Consider the following 18336-nt stretch of genomic DNA (forward strand, 5'->3'; position numbering starts at 1 on the left):
TCTATAGGGTCACACTATAATCTACAGAGTTATGCTGTGTGCTATAGTTAGATACAAGGACCACTGAACTAGCATCATTCTATAGGGTCACACTATAATCTACAGAGATCTGCTGTTAGATACAAGGACCACTGAACTAGCATCATTCTATAGGGTCACACTATCATCTACAGAGTTCTGCTGTGTCCTATAGTTAGACACAAGGACCACTGAACTAGCATCATTCTATAGGGTCACACTATAATCTACAGAGATCTGCTGTTAGATACAAGGACCACTGAACTAGCATAATTCTATAGGGTCACACTATCATCTACAGAGTTCTGCTGTGTCCTATAGTTACATACAAGGACCACTGAACCAGCATCATTCTATAGGGTCACACTATATATAATCTACAGAGATCTGCTGTGTCCTATAGTTAGACACAAGGACCACTGAACTAACATCATTCTATAGGGTCACACTATCATCTACAGAGATCTGCTGTGTCCTATAGTTAGACACAAGGACCACTGAACTAACATCATTATATAGGGTCACACTATCATCTACAGAGATCTGCTGTTAGATACAAGGTCCACTGAACTAGCATCATTCTATAGGGTCACACTATAATCTACAGAGATCTGCTGTTAGATACAAGGACCACTGAACTAGCATCATTCTATAGGGTCACACTATCATCTACAGAGTTCTGCTGTGTCCTATAGTTAGACACAAGGACCACTGAACTAGCATCATTCTATAGGGTCACACTATAATCTACAGAGTTCTGCTGTGTCCTATAGTTAGACACAAGGACCACTGAACTAGCATCATTCTATAGGGTCACACTATAATCTACAGAGATCTGCTGTGTCCTATAGTTAGACACAATGACCACTGAACTAGCATCATTCTATAGGGTCACACTATCATCTACAGAGATCTGCTGTTAGACACAAGGACCACTGAACTAACATCATTCTATAGGGTCACACTATCATCTACAGAGTTCTGCTGTGTCCTATAGTTAGACACAAGGACCACTGAACCAGCATCATTCTATAGGGTCACACTATCATCTACAGAGTTCTGCTGTGTCCTATAGTTAGACACAAGAACCGCTGAACTAGCATCATTCTATAGGGTCACACTATCATCTACAGAGTTCTGCTGTGTCCTATAGTTAGACACAAGGACCACTGAACCAGCATCATTCTATAGGGTCACACTATCATCTACAGAGTTCTGCTGTGTCCTATAGTTAGACACAAGAACCGCTGAACTAGCATCATTCTATAGGGTCACACTATCATCTACAGAGTTCTGCTGTGTCCTATAGTTAGACACAAGGACCGCTGAACTAGCATCATTCTATAGGGTCACACTATCATCTACAGAGATCTGCTGTGTCCTATAGTTAGACACAAGGACCGCTGAACTAGCATCATTCTATAGGGTCACACTATCATCTACAGAGATCTGCTGTTAGACACAAGGACCGCTGAACTAGCGTCATGAAAGGTGACAGACGTGTTGATTATTGTTTTCCTCTGAAACTGGCAGTCTTCTCTAATTGCTTTGTTTATCCAGGCCTTAACTTTGCCTGTCTCTCGTTCGTTCCGCCCCGTCTGCCCACCCAACTGTCTACCTGTCTCGTCAATGATTGATTTACCCCTAAAAAAAAAAACTATGATTAACACATTCTCTGAAATTCTTTGGATTTACCAATAATATATTAAATTTTTCAAAAACAAACTTTTCTATTGTCCTATCAAGAGTTGCCAAATGCATCTTTCCATCCTCTCTCTCCACAGTGGTGACCTGCCCTCCGCCTCCTCCCATCCACAACGGGCTCCTGGAGGGCTCCGTGTTTGAGTGGGGTACCAGCGTGAGCTACAGCTGCCTGCCCGGGTACGAGCTCTCCTTCCCGGCTATCCTCACCTGTGTGGGCCTGGGCTCCTGGAGAGGAGATCTGCCTCAGTGTCTTCGTGAGTCAACACAACAAACACCTTCATGTTTTAAAGATACAGGTTTGCAACTCTACAAAGAGGTTAGGAGATACAGGTTTCCAACTCTGCACAAAGAGGTTTAAAGAAACAGGTTTCCAACTCTGCACAAAGAGGTTTAAAGAAACAGGTTTCCAACTCTGTACAAAGAGGTTTAAAGAAACAGGTTTCCAACTCTGTACAAAGAGGTTTAAAGAAACAGGTGTCCAACTCTGCACAAAGAGGTTTAAAGAAACAGGTTTCCAACTCTGCACAAAGAGGTTTAAAGAAACAGGTTTCCAACTCTGTACAAAGAGGTTTAAAAAAACAGGTTTCCAACTCTGTACAAAGAGGTTTAAAGAAACAGGTTTCCAACTCTGTACAAAGAGGTTTAAAAAAACAGGTTTCCAACTCTGTACAAAGAGGTTTAAAAAAACAGGTTTCCAACTCTGCACAAAGAGGTTTAAAAAAAACAGGTTTCCAACTCTGTACAAAGAGGTTTAAAAAAACAGGTTTCCAACTCTGTACAAAGAGGTTTAAAGAAACAGGTTTCCAACTCTGTACAAAGAGGTTTAAAAAAACAGGTTTCCAACTCTGCACAAAGAGGTTTAAAGAAACAGGTTTCCAACTCTGCACAAAGAGGTTTAAAGAAACAGGTTTCCAACTCTGCACAAAGAGGTTTAAAGAAACAGGTTTCCAACTCTGTACAAAGAGGTTTAAAGAAACAGGTTTCCAACTCTGTACAAAGAGGTTTAAAGAAACAGGTTTCCAACTCTGCACAAAGAGGTTTAAAGAAACAGGTTTCCAACTCTGCACAAAGAGGTTTAAAGAAACAGGTTTCCAACTCTGTACAAAGAGGTTTAAAGAAACAGGTTTCCAACTCTGTACAAAGAGGTTTAAAGAAACAGGTTTCCAACTCTGCACAAAGAGGTTTAAAAAAACAGGTTTCCAACTCTGTACAAAGAGGTTTATAGAGATACAGGTTTCCACCAAGTAGATAATAATAATTAATGTATAATTAATAATAATAATTAATATATAAGTAATAATAATAATTCATATATAATTAATAATACTTAATATAATAATTAATAATAATAATGTGTTTTGTGTCCCTTTCTTGTATCTTAACCAACAACAGCATCGCCAACAGGTACATAAATACACACCAATCACAAACTACAGCAGACAACAGCATCGCCAACAGGTGCATAAATACACACCAATCACAAACTATAGCAGACAACAGCATCGCCAACAGGTGCATAAATACAGACCAATCACAAACTACAGCAGACAACAGCATCACCAACAGGTGCATAAATACAGACCAATCACAAACTACAACAGACAACAGCATCGCCAACAGGTGCATAAATACACACCAATCACAAACTACAGCAGACAACAGCATCGCCAACAGGTGCATAAATACAGACCAATCACAAACTACAGCAGACAACACATGGATACAGGTACATAAATACACACCAATCACAGACTACAGCAGACAACACATGGATACAGTTCCTAATTCAGATCGTAAATTATTCTGGTGGGAATTAATGATTTCTGGACTCTGCCGGTTTTGTGAAGATGGACTCTGTATCGGCGGCCTGATGGTAGGAGCTGGTACTCCTGGTTGAGTGGGTGTGATAGTTCGGTGGCAACTGCCATGTCATATTGTTTCTGAGATGTTCAACTCTCTACAAACACATAGATTTCCATGTCATATTGTTTCTGAGATGTTCAACTCTCTACAAACACATAGATTTCCATGGTATATTGTTTCTGAGATGTTCAACTCTCTACAAACACATAGATTTCCATGTCATATTGTTTCTGAGATGTTCAACTCTCTACAAACACATAGATTTCCATGGTATATTGTTTCTGAGATGTTCAACTCTCTACAAACACATAGATTTCCATGGTATATTGTTTCTGAGATGTTCAACTCTCTACAAACACATAGATTTCCATGTCATATTGTTTCTGAGATGTTCAACTCTCTACAAACACGTAGATTGCCATGACATATTGTTTCTGAGATGTTCAACTCTCTACAAACACATAGATTTCCATGGTATATTGTTTCTGAGATGTTCAACTCTCTACCAACACATAGATTGCCATGTCATCTGGTTTCTGAGATGTACAAAGAGGTAGATTGCATATTGTACTGTATAAAAATAGCATGTTGTCTTCTATATTGTGATGAATAATAGGGAGGCTTGCTACAATGCACAGCTGAGAGGTTTGAGACGTTAAACAACGGGACAAAGTGCTGACCATGTAAATCCTGAAAAGTGATAATGTATGCATAGTGTGCAGTAAATGCTTCCTCTATTATCCCCAGTAGATTGGTTCTACTACGTCAAGTACAGTACAGAGCCAATACAGAGCTGGGTCTTTACACTGCTGAATATAGATTAACACCACATCAGTACAGTACAGGGTAATACCACTAGATTAACACCACAGCAGTACAGTACAGGGTAATACCACTAGATTAACACCACAGCAGTACAGTACAGTATAGGGTAATACCACTAGATTAACACCACAGCAGTACAGTACAGTATAGGGTAATACCACTAGATTAACACCACAGCAGTACAGTACAGTATAGGGTAATACCACTAGATTAACACCACAGCAGTACAGTACAGTACAGGGTAATACCACTAGATTAACACCACAGCAGTACAGTACAGTATAGGGTAATACCACTAGATTAACACCACAGCAGTACAGTACAGTACAGGGTAATACCACTAGATTAACACCACATCAGTACAGTATAGGGTAATACCACTAGATTAACACCACAGCAGTACAGTACAGGGTAATACCACTAGATTAACACCACATCAGTACAGTATAGGGTAATACTACTAGATTAACACCACAGCAGTACAGTACAGTACAGGGTAATACCACTAGATTAACACCACAGCAGTACAGTACAGGGTAATACCACTAGATTAACACCACAGCAGTACAGTATAGGGTAATACCACTAGATTAACACCACAGCAGTACAGTACAGTATAGGGTAATACCACTAGATTAACACCACAGCAGTACAGTACAGGGTAATACCACTAGATTAACACCACAGCAGTACAGTACAGTATAGGGTAATACCACTAGATTAACACCACATCAGTACAGTACAGTACAGGGTAATACCACTAGATTAACACCACAGCAGTACAGTACAGTATAGGGTATTACCACTAGATTAACACCACAGCAGTACAGTACAGGGTAATACTACTAGATTAACACCACATCAGTACAGTATAGGGTAATACCACTAGATTAACACCACAGCTGTACAGTACAGTATAGGGTAATACCACTAGATTAACACCACATCAGTACAGTATAGGGTAATACCACTAGATTAACACCACAGCTGTACAGTACAGTATAGGGTAATACCACTAGATTAACACCACAGTAGTACAGTACAGTATAGGGTAATACCACTAGATTAACACCACAGCAGTACAGTACAGTATAGGGTAATACCACTAGATTAACACCACAGCAGTACAGTACAGTATAGGGTAATACCACTAGATTAACACCACAGCAGTACAGTACAGTATAGGGTAATTCCACTAGATTAACACCACAGCAGTACAGTACAGGGTAATACCACTAGATTAACACCACATCAGTACAGTATAGGGTAATACCACTAGATTAACACCACAGCTGTACAGTATAGGGTAATACCACTAGATTAACACCACAGCTGTACAGTACAGTATAGGGTAATACCACTAGATTAACACCACATTAGTACAGTACAGTATAGGGTAATACCACTAGATTAACACCACAGCAGTACAGTACAGTATAGGGTAATACCACTAGATTAACACCACAGCAGTACAGTACAGTATAGGGTAATACCACTAGATTAACACCACATCAGTACAGTATAGTATAGGGTAATACCACTAGATTAACACCACAGCTGTACAGTGTAGGGTAATACCACTAGATTAACACCACAGCAGTACAGTACAGTATAGGGTAATACCACTAGATTAAATACACAGCAGTATAGTACAGGGTAATACCACTAGATTAACACCACATCAGTACAGTATAGGGTAATACCACTAGATTAACACCACAGCTGTACAGTACAATATAGGGTAATACCACTAGATTAACACCACAGCAGTACAGTACAGTATAGGGTAATACCACTAGATTAACACCACATCAGTACAGTACAGTATAGGGTAATACCACTAGATTAACACCACAGCAGTACAGTACAGTATAGGGTAATACCACTAGATTAACACCACAGCAGTACAGTACAGTATAGGATAATACCACTAGATTAACACCACAGCTGTACAGTACAGTATAGGGTAATACCACTAGATTAACACCACAGCAGTACAGTACAGTATAGGGTAATTCCACTAGATTAATACCACAGCAGTACAGTACAGTATAGGGTAATACCACTAGATTAACACCACAGCTGTACAGTACAGTATAGGGTAATACCACTAGATTAACACCACATCAGTACAGTACAGTATAGGGTAATACCACTAGATTAACACCACATCAGTACAGTACAGTATAGGGTAATACCACTAGATTAACACCACAGCAGTACAGTACAGTATAGGGTAATACCACTAGATTAACACCACATCAGTACAGTACAGTACAGGGTAATACCACTAGATTAACACCACAGCAGTACAGTACAGTACAGGGTAATACCACTAGATTAACACCACAGTAGTACAGTACAGTATAGGGTAATACCACTAGATTAACACCACAGCAGTACAGTACAGGGTAATACCACTAGATGAACACCACAGCAGTATAGTACAGGGTAATACCACTAGATTAACACCACATCAGTACAGTACAGTATAGGGTAATACCACTAGATTAACACCACAGCAGTACAGTACAGTATAGGGTAATACCACTAGATTAACACCACATCAGTACAGTACAGTATAGGGTAATACCACTAGATTAACACCACATCAGTACAGTATAGGGTAATACCACTAGATTAACACCACAGCAGTACAGTACAGTACAGGGTAATACCACTAGATTAACACCACATCAGTACAGTACAGTATAGGGTAATACCACTAGATTAACACCACAGCAGTACAGTACAGTATAGGGTAATACCACTAGATTAACACCACATCAGTACAGTACAGTACAGGGTAATACCACTAGATTAACACCACAGCAGTACAGTACAGGGTAATACCACTAGATTAACACCACAGCAGTACAGTACAGTACAGGGTAATACCACTAGATTAACACCACATCAGTACAGTACAGTACAGGGTAATACCACTAGATTAACACCACAGCAGTACAGTACAGTATAGGGTAATACCACTAGATTAACACCACAGTAGTACAGTACAGGGTAATACCACTAGATTAACACCACAGCAGTACAGTTCCATATAGGGTAATACCACTAGATTAACACCACAGTAGTACAGTACAGGGTAATACCACTAGATTAACACCACAGCAGTACAGTACAGTATAGGGTAATACCACTAGATTAACACCACAGCAGTACAGTACAGTATAGGGTAATACCACTAGATTAACACCACAGTAGTACAGTACAGGGTAATACCACTAGATTAACACCACAGCAGTACAGTACAGGGTAATACCACTAGATTAACACCACAGCAGTACAGTATAGGGTAATACTACTAGATTAACACCACATCAGTACAGTATAGGGTAATACCACTAGATTAACACCACAGCAGTACAGTACAGTATAGGGTAATACCATTAGATTAACACCACATCAGTACAGTATAGGGTAATACCACTAGATTAACACCACAGCTGTACAGTACAGTATAGGGTAATACCACTATATTAACACCACAGCAGTACAGTACAGTATAGGGTAATACCACTAGATTAACACCACAGCTGTACAGTACAGTATAGGGTAATACCACTATATTAACACCACAGCAGTACAGTACAGTATAGGGTAATACCATTAGATTAACACCACAGCAGTACAGTACAGTACAGGGTAATACCACTAGATTAACACCACAGCAGTACAGTACAGTATAGGGTAATACCACTAGATTAACACCACAGTAGTACAGTACAGGGTAATACCACTAGATTAACACCACATCAGTACAGTACAGTATAGGGTAATACCACTAGATTAACACCACAGTAGTACAGTACAGTATAGGGTAATACCACTAGATTAACACCACAGCAGTACAGTACAGGGTAATACCACTAGATTAACACCACAGCAGTACAGTACAGTATAGGGTAATACCACTAGGTTAACACCACAGTAGTACAGTACAGGGTAATACCACTAGATTAACACCACATCAGTACAGTACAGTATAGGGTAATACCACTAGATTAACACCACAGTAGTACAGTACAGTATAGGGTAATACCACTAGATTAACACCACAGCTGTACAGTATAGGGTAATACCACTAGATTAACACCACAGCAGTACAGTACAGGGTAATACCACTAGATTAACACCACAGCAGTACAGTACAGTATAGGGTAATACCACTAGATTAACACCACAGCAGTACAGTACAGTACAGGGTAATACCACTAGATTAACACCACAGCAGTACAGTACAGTATAGGGTAATACCACTAGATTAACACCACAGTAGTACAGTACAGGGTAATACCACTAGATTAACACCACATCAGTACAGTACAGTACAGGGTAATACCACTAGATTAACACCACATCAGTACAGTACAGTATAGGGTAATAACACTAGATTAACACCACATCAGTACAGTACAGTACAGGGTAATACCACTAGATTAACACCACAGTAGTACAGTACAGGGTAATACCACTAGATTAACACCACAGCAGTACAGTATAGGGTAATACCACTAGATTAACACCACAGCTGTACAGTATAGGGTAATACCACTAGATTAACACCACAGCTGTACAGTATAGGGTAATAACACCACTAGATCCCTCATTCTCCCATCTGCACTGATCTTATAATATTGCTAAAGATAGAGGTACATGTTCTCTACTACTCAACATCATCAACAACAACAACAACATCTCTGCAGTTCACTTGTCCAACAGGGTTATAGAGAGTAGCGTTGTCTCAAATGGCACTGACAGGGCTCTGGTCAAATCTAGTGCACTTTATAGGGAATATGGTCCCATTTGGGACTCTGACCTAGGATTCTAACAATTCTGCAACTGTCTGGCATCTCTCTGCATGTCTACTGATAACTGGGAAGAATAGAACATTCATCTAGGAGAAAAAGTTAGGAGACTCCAAAGCCTGAGTCCACAGGCGGGTTTAACACCAGGCCTATTTGTTATGCACAGCTAGTTCTGGCCCCCAGCCGTCCATCCCATCTACGTTATATTTCCATAAAACAGAAGGTTATCACTGAGGCTGCCGCTCACAGCCGTGACAAATGGCTGTGTCACCCTTTTTGGTCCTTAACATTCTAGAATGCCAGTGGAATGCTGAGAGTCATCGTCGGAATATTGAGAATGAAATGTTGAGGGTCATCGTCGGAATATTGAGAATGAAATGTTGAGGGTCATCGTCGGAATATTGAGAATGGAATGTTGAGTGTCATCGTCGGAATATTGAGAATGGAATGTTGAGTGTCATCGTCGGAATATTGAGAATGGAATGTTGAGTGTCATTGTCGGAATATTGAGAATGGAATGTTGAGGGTCATTGTCGGAATATTGAGAATGGAATGTTGAGGGTCATTGTCGGAATATTGAGAATGGAATGTTGAGTGTCATTGTTGGAATATTGAGAATGGAATGTTGAGTGTCATTGTTGGAATATTGAGAATGGAATGTTGAGGGTCATTGTCGGAATATTGAGAATGGAATGTTGAGTGTCATTGTTGGAATATTGAGAATGGAATGTTGAGTGTCATTGTTGGAATATTGAGAATGGAATGTTGAGGGTCATTGTCGGAATATTGAGAATGGAATGTTGAGTGTCATCGTCGGAATATTGAGAATAGAATGTTGAGGGTCATTGTCAGAATATTGAGAATGGAATGTTGGAATGTTTGACAGGTGACAATTCCATCAGGACTCTTGCAGTGTATTCAGTCCTTAGTATCTTTATCTGTTGGCATGTCACTAACACCTAAGAGGAAATGAAATCACAGTTCATAATGTCTGAAACATTTAGACAAATATCAGTGTTGAGGAAGACATTGAATAACGTGATAGACTGTAGTTTTAGGATATTTACAGGCAGACTGTTTTTCATTTTATATTCTCGGTTAGTATTGCGTACTGAGAGGAAGCCATCTCCGGGCTATTGTGTGGTAATGGCTTTTGGAGCCGGTGTGTTTTGGCTGTGTGTACGTAGCAGAGAGAAAGAGAAAGAGAGAGCGAGAGAGAGAGAGAGAGAGAGAGAGAGAGAGAGAGAGAGAGAAGAGAGAGAGAGAGAGAGAGAGAGAGAAGAGAGAGAGAGAGAGAGAGAGAGAGAGAGAGAGAGAGAGAGAGAGAGAGAGAGAGAGAGAGAGAGAGAGAGAGAGAGAGAGAGAGAGAGAGAGAGAGAGAGAGAGAGAGAGAGAGAGAGAGAGAGAGAGAGAGAGAGAGAGAGAGAGAGAGAGAGAGAGAGAGAGAGAGAGAGAGAGAGAGAGAGAGAGAGAGAGAGAGAGAGAGAGAGAGAGAGAGAGAGAGAGAGAGAGAGAGAGAGAGAGAGAGAGAGAGAGAGAGAGAGAATGAGATATGGAGAACACTAAACTTATCTCTTCGTCCAGACCTGCAACATGAGGCAGATGTCAAGTCCTGAGGAGCTGCAAGCGGCAGCCGGAGGCCACATTGTTGACTTTATCCCCGTAGTGCTGCCTGATTCCCATGGCTGACTGCGTGACTTGACACAGTGACTCTGACTGCGTGACTGAGAACAGTGATTCTGAGTGCGTCCCAAATGCCACACTATTCCCTATATGGTGGCTTTCTTCTGATCATACTTTTAATCAGATCCCTATGAGCTCTGGTCAAAAGTAGTGCACTATATAGGGGAATAGACTGCCGTTTGGGACGCCGAACCAGCTGACTCTGGTCTCTCTCTCTCTCTCTCTCTCTCTCTCTCTCTCTCTCTCTCTGCTTTCTTATAATCTAACATTAAGTCGCTAAAGCCTAAAGCTAACTAGAACCCTGCTGATGGCGATCAGCTGGTGGAGAGGGAGAATGGATGATTCTTCTGCTTCAGCTGGTGGAGAGGGAGAATGGATGATTCCTCTGCTTCAGCCTGGTGGAGAGGGAGAATGGATGATTCCTCTGCTTCAGCCTGGTGGAGAGGGAAAATGGATGATTCCTCTGCTTCAGCTGGTGGAGAGGGAGAATGGATGATTCCTCTGCTTCAGCCTGGTGGAGAGGGAGAATGGATGATTCCTCTGCTTCAGCTGGTGGAGAGGGAGAATGGATGATTCCTCTGCTTCAGCCTGGTGGAGAGGGAGAAAGGATGATTCCTCTGCTTCAGCCTGGTGGAGAGAGAGAATGGATGATTCTTCTGCTTCAGCTGGTGGAGAGGGAGAATGGATGATTCCTCTGCTTCAGCCTGGTGGAGAGGGAGAATGGATGATTCCTCTGCTTCACTCTGGTTGAGAGGTAGAATGGATGATTCCTCTGCTTCACTCTGGTGGAGAGGGAGAATGGATGATTCCTCTGCTTCAGCCTGGTGGAGAGGGAGAATGGGGTTTCGTTCCATCCCTGTGCTACTGACAGGGGTGGCAAATAGCACCCTATTCCCTTATTAGTGCACTACTTTTGACTGGGCTCTAGTCAGCCGTAGTGCACTACTTTTGACTGGGCTCTAGTCAGCCGTAGTGCACTACTTTTGACTGGGCTCTAGTCAGCCGTAGTGCACTACTTTTGACTGGGCTCTAGTCAGCAGTAGTGCACTACAGTATGTAGGGCGTAGGGTGCCATTTGGAAAGCATACAGAGAGGTAGAGCTCTGAGTTTTCGTCCTGTCTGGCACGGAGGGCTTCAGCTGTGTTGTTAACCCTCAAGGCCATGTCAGGAAATACATTTTTTTGACGAGGGTAATCATTAAGATGTAACCTCGGGGTGGCTTTCCCCACCCTCTTCACCCCGCGGACAATGGAGTCTCTATTCAAAGAATCTTCTCACTGTATTTATTCACTGGTGGCTGGTGTCCCAATCAAATAAAATACCTGATTGAATCACTTGAAAATAATCCAAACTAAAGTGACATACCACATGATACCATATGATCTACCCATGGATAAAAGATTGATTAAAAACAACAGAACGTTTTAGTTATGTGCCAAACAACAGCACAGTGGTGGTTGCTAAGGCTTCACCTAATGGGCATCCACATCCAGAATATAAAAGAAGAGCACAGTGGTGGTTGCTAAGGCTTCACTTCATGGGGATCCACATCAAGAATATAAAAGAAGAGCACAGTGGTGGTTGCTAAGGCTTCACTTCATGGGGATCCACATCAAGAATATAAAAGAAGAGCACAGTGGTGGTTGCTAAGGCTTCACTTCATGGGGATCCACATCCAGAATATAAAAGAAGAGCACAGTGGTGGTTGCTAAGGCTTCACTTCATGGGGATCCACATCCAGAATATCAAAGAAGAGCACAGTGGTGGTTGCTAAGGCTTCACTTCATGGGGATCCACATCAAGAATATAAAAGAAGAGCACAGTGGTGGTTGCTAAGGCTTCACTTCATGGGGATCCACATCCAGAATATAAAAGAAGAGCACAGTGGTGGTTGCTAAGGCTTACTTAATGGGGATCCACATCCAGACTATATAAAAGAAGAGCACAGTGGTGGTTGCTAAGGCTTCACCTAATGGGGATCCACATCCAGAATATAAAAGAAGAGCACAGTGGTGGTTGCTAAGGCTTCACTTCATTGGGATCCACATCCAGAATATAAAAGAAGAGCACAGTGGTGGTTGCTAAGGCTTACTTAATGGGGATCCACATCCAGAATATATAAAAGAAGAGCACAGTGGTGGTTGCTAAGGCTTACTTAATGGGGATCCACATCCAGACTATATAAAAGAAGAGCACAGTGGTGGTTGCTAAGGCTTCACCTAATGGGGATTCACATCCAGAATATAAAAGAAGAGCACAGTGGTGGTTGCTAAGGCTTCACTTCATTGGGATCCACATCCAGAATATAAAAGAAGAGCACAGTGGTGGTTGCTAAGGCTTACTTCATGGGGATCCACATCCAGACTATATAAAAGAAGAGCACAGTGGTGGTCGCTAAGGCTTCACTTCATGGGGATCCACATCAAGAATATAAAAGAAGAGCACAGTGGTGGTTGCTAAGGCTTCACTTCATGGGGATCCACATCCAGAATATAAAAGAAGAGCACAGTGGTGGTTGCTAAGGCTTCACTTCATGGGGATCCACATCCAGAATATCAAAGAAGAGCACAGTGGTGGTTGCTAAGGCTTCACTTCATGGGGATCCACATCAAGAATATAAAAGAAGAGCACAGTGGTGGTTGCTAAGGCTTCACTTCATGGGGATCCACATCCAGAATATAAAAGAAGAGCACAGTGGTGGTTGCTAAGGCTTCACTTCATGGGGATCCACATCCAGAATATAAAAGAAGAGCACAGTGGTGGTTGCTAAGGCTTCACTTCATGGGGATCCACATCAAGAATATAAAAGAAGAGCACAGTGGTGGTTGCTAAGGCTTCACTTCATGGGGATCCACATCCAGAATATAAAAGAAGAGCACAGTGGTGGTTGCTAAGGCTTCACCTAATGGGGATCCACATCCAGAATATAAAAGAAGAGCACAGTGGTGGTTGCTAAGGCTTCACTTCATTGGGATCCACATCCAGAATATAAAAGAAGAGCACAGTGGTGGTTGCTAAGGCTTACTTAATGGGGATCCACATCAAGAATATAAAAGAAGAGCACAGTGGTGGTTGCTAAGGCTTACTTAATGGGGATCCACATCAAGAATATAAAAGAAGAGCACAGTGGTGGTTGCTAAGGCTTACTTAATGGGGATCCACATCCAGACTATATAAAAGAAGAGCACAGTGGTGGTTGCTAAGGCTTACTTAATGGGGATCCACATCCAGAATATAAAAGAAGAGCACAGTGGTGGTTGCTAAGGCTTCACTTCATGGGGATCCACATCAAGAATATAAAAGAAGAGCACAGTGGTGGTTGCTAAGGCTTCACTTCATGGGGATCCACATCAAGAATATATAATAAATCATAAACAAGTTAACTAAATCCAATGTTTGGGTCTCTCCACTCCCACCATTTAATATACCATATAATCGGCCCATCCAATATGAAACATTTACAAAAATGAACATGACTGAATAATGTTTTAGTTATGTGGACTATGTTTTAGTTATGACGGCACAGAGAAGATGGCTAACGTTTTACATGCCCCTAACCGATTGTGTTTTTATCTTCGTTTTTTTGCGTTGGTTGTAACTTTTTTTTTTTACTTATTTTTTCTTAAGACCGAAAAATAACTTCTGGACATCAGAACAGTGATCACTCATCACGAACTGGCAGAATCCTTTTTTTTTGCCTTTAACAAGTTTGACGAGCCCGGCGTGAAGGACATACTGCTTTCCCAGGAACAGGCCCAAATCCCCATCATTTGCGTGAAGTGATGACGGAGAAAAAGAGGACCGAGGTCGGGCTGCCTTCTGAGAATTCGTAGGCGATCGAATAAACCACCCCTGCCTTCCGTTCTTCTAGCTAACGTGCAATCATTAGAACATAAAATCGATGACCTACGTAGGAAGATTAAACTACCAACAGCGCATTAAAAATGGTAATATCTATTTCTTCACGGAGTCGTGGCTGAACGACGACAATATCAACATACAGATGGCTGGTTATACGCTGTATCGGCAGGATAGAACAGCAGCATCTGGGAAGACAAGGGGTGGTGGACTATGCATGTATGTAAACAACAGCTGGTGCACGATATCTAAGGAAGTGTCTAAGGTTTTGCTCGCCTGAGGTAGAGTATCTCATGATAAGCTGTAGAATCAATCAATCAAATGTATTTATAAAGCTCTTCTTGCATCAGCTGATGTCACAAAGTGCTGTACAGAAACCCAGCCTGAAACCCCAAACAGCAAGCAATGCAGGTGTAGACGCACAGTAGCTAGGAAAAACTCCCTAGAAAGGCCAGAACCTAAGAAGAAACCTAGAGAGGAACCAGGCTATGACGGGTGGTCAGTCCTCTTCTGGCTGTGCCGGGTGGAGATTATAACAGAACATGGCCAAGATGTTCAAATGTTCATAAATGACCAGCAGTGTCAAATAATAGAACACACTATCTACCTAGAGAGTTTTCATCTGTATTTTTCGTAGCTGTCTACATACCACCACAGACCGATGCCGGCACTAAGATCACACTCAAAGATCTGTATTCCGCCATAAGCAAACAGGAAAATGCTCATCCAAAGGCGATGCTCCTAGTGGCTGGGGGCTTTAAATGCAGGGAAACTTAAATTTGTTTTACCCAAATTTCTATCAACATGTTAAATGTGCAACCAGAGGGGGAAAAAACTCTAGACCACCTTTACCCCCCACACACAGACACGTACAAAAGTCTCCCTCACCCTCCATCTGACCATAATTCTAGCCTCCTAATTCCTGCTTACAAGCAAAAAATAAAGCAGGAACCACCAGTGACTCAGTCAGTAAGGAAGTGGTCAGATGAAGCAGATGCTAAGCTACCGGACTGTTTTGCTAGCACAGACTGGAATATGTTGCCGGGATTCTTCCTATGGCATTGAGGAATATACCACATATGTCACTGGCTTCATCAATAAGTGCATTGTTGATGTCATCCCCACAGTGACCGTACGTTCATACCCCAACCAGAAGCCATGGATTACAGGCAACATCCGCAATGAGCTAAACGCTAGAGCTGTCGCTTTCAAGGAGCGGGACTCTAACCCGGAAGCTTATAAGAAATCCCACTATGCCCACCGACGAACCATCAAACAGGACTAAGATGGCAGGGCGTGCAAACCATTACAGACTACAAAGGGAAGCACAGCCGAGAGTTGCCCAGTGACACGAGCCTACCAGACGAGCTGGACTACTTCTATGCTCGCTTCGAGGCAAATAACATTGAAACATGCATGAGAGCATCAGCTGTTCCGGATGACTGTTTGATCACGCTCTCCGCAGCCGATGTGAGTAAGACCTTTAAACAGGTTAAAATTCACAAGGTCGCAGGGCCAGGCGGTTTACCAGGACGTGTACTGCGAGCATACGCTGACCAACTGGCAAGTGTCTTCACTGACATTTTCAAACTCTCCCTGTCTGAGTCTGTAATACCAACATGTTTTAAGCAGACCACCATAGTCCCTGTGCCCAAGAACAGTAAGGTAACCTGCCTAAATGACTACTAACCCGTAGCACTCACACCTGTAGACATGAAGTGCTTTAAAAGGCTGGTCATGGCTCACATCAACACCTTTATCCCAGAAACCCTAGACCCACTCCAATTTGCATACCTCTCTAACAGATCCACATATGATGCAATATCTATTGCGTTCCACACTGCTCTTTCCCACCTGGACAAAAGGAAGACCTATGTGAGAATGCTATTCATTGAACACAGCTCAGCATTCAACACCATAATGCCTTCAACACTCATCAATAAGATAAGGACCCTGGGACTAAACACCTCCCTCTGCAACTGGATCCTGGACTTCCTGACAGGCCGCCCCCAGGTGGTAAGAGTAGGTAAAAACACATCCGCCACGCTGATCCTCAACACAGTAGCCCCTCAGGGTTGCATGATCAGTCCCCTCCTGTACTCCCTGTTCACTAATGACTGCACGGCCAGGCAAAACTCCAACACCATTAAGTTTGCCGATGACACAACAGTGGCAGGCCTGATCACCGACGACGACGAGACAGCCAATAGGGAGGAGGTCAGAGATCAAGACAAAGGAGATGATTGTGGACTACAAGAAAAGGATCGCTGTAGTGGTGCAGGTTGAGAGCTTCAAGTTCCTTGGTGTCCACATCACCAACAAACTAACATGGTCCAAGCACACCAAGCCAGTTGTGAAGAGGGTACAACAAAACCTATTCCCCTTCAGGAGACTGAAAAGATTTGGCATGGGTCCTCAGATCCTCAAAAGGTTCTACAGCTGCACCATCGAGAGCATCCTGACTGGTTGTATCACTGCCTGGTACCTCTATACCAGGCGATGTCAGAGGAAGGCGCTAAAAATTGTCAAAGTATCCAGCCACCCTAGTCATAGACTGTTCTCTCTGCTACCACACGTTAAGTGGTACCGGAGCGCCAAGTGTAGGTCCAAGAGGCTTCTAAACAGCTTCTACCCCCAAGCCATAAGACTCCTAAACATCTAATCAAATGGCTACTCAGACTATTTGCATTGCCACCTCTCCCCCCTTTTACACCACTGCTACTCTCTGTTATCATCTATGCATAGTCACTTTAATAACTCTACCTACATGTACAGTATGTTTGAAACTGTGATGACCCAGAAGAACCCCAGGAAGAATAGGGCTCATTAAGGTGTCAGTTAACGGGGATTCATAATAATGAAGGCAAACCAATCCAATAGTTTCTCACGGCTTCGCTGCTTGAACCCCTCTCTGATTGAGGGTTAAATATGGAAGACACGTGTGCAACTGACTAGGTATCCCCCTTTCCCTAATGAATAATTAATCACAGGTAATTAATAATTAATCAAACTCATTCCATGGAGGAACGAATGTGTCTGTGCGTTTTCACTCCTCCCTTGTACTTGAACTCTCTTCACCTTGTTGTCTAGGTCTTCATTGGCTAATTAGGAACTCTCCTCACCTTGTTGTCATGGTCTACATTGGCTAATTAGGAACTCCCCTCACCTGGTTGTCTAGGTCTTCATTGGCTAGTTAGGAACTCCCCTCACCTTGTTGTCTAGGTCTTCATTGGCTAGTTAGGGACTCCCCTCACCTGGTTGTCTAGGTTTTCATTGGCTAGTTAGGAACTCTCCTCACCTTGTTGTCTTCATTGGCTAGTTAGGAACTCTCCTCACCTGGTTGTCTAGGTCTTCATTGGCTAGTTAGGAACTCTCCTCACCTGGTTGTCTAGGTCTTCATTGGCTAGTTAGGAACTCCCCTCACCTGGTTGTCTTCATTGGCTAGTTAGGAACTCTCCTCACCTGGTTGTCTAGGTCTTCATTGGCTAGTTAGGAACTCTCTTCACCTGGTTGTCTAGGTCTTCATTGGCTAGTTAGGAACTCTCCTCACCTGGTT

The 18336-nt window shown here is 42.4% G+C and overlaps 1 protein-coding gene across 2 annotated transcripts in view; it reads left to right on the forward strand.

The window, feature by feature from the left end:
• Positions 1-18336, forward strand: part of LOC110512917 (CUB and sushi domain-containing protein 3) — a 522509-nt gene that overhangs the window by 481794 nt on the left and 22379 nt on the right. For both annotated transcript variants that reach the window (XM_090215889.1, XM_090215891.1), the window contains exon 61: positions 1803-1976. In XM_090215889.1, coding sequence (XP_090072015.1) covers positions 1803-1976 — 174 coding nt within the window. The remainder of the gene's footprint in view (positions 1-1802; positions 1977-18336) is intronic.

Source organism: Oncorhynchus mykiss, chromosome 2, assembly GCF_057628025.1.
Source record: "Oncorhynchus mykiss isolate SJ-2025 chromosome 2, ASM5762802v1, whole genome shotgun sequence".
NCBI classification, from domain to species: domain Eukaryota; kingdom Metazoa; phylum Chordata; class Actinopteri; order Salmoniformes; family Salmonidae; genus Oncorhynchus; species Oncorhynchus mykiss.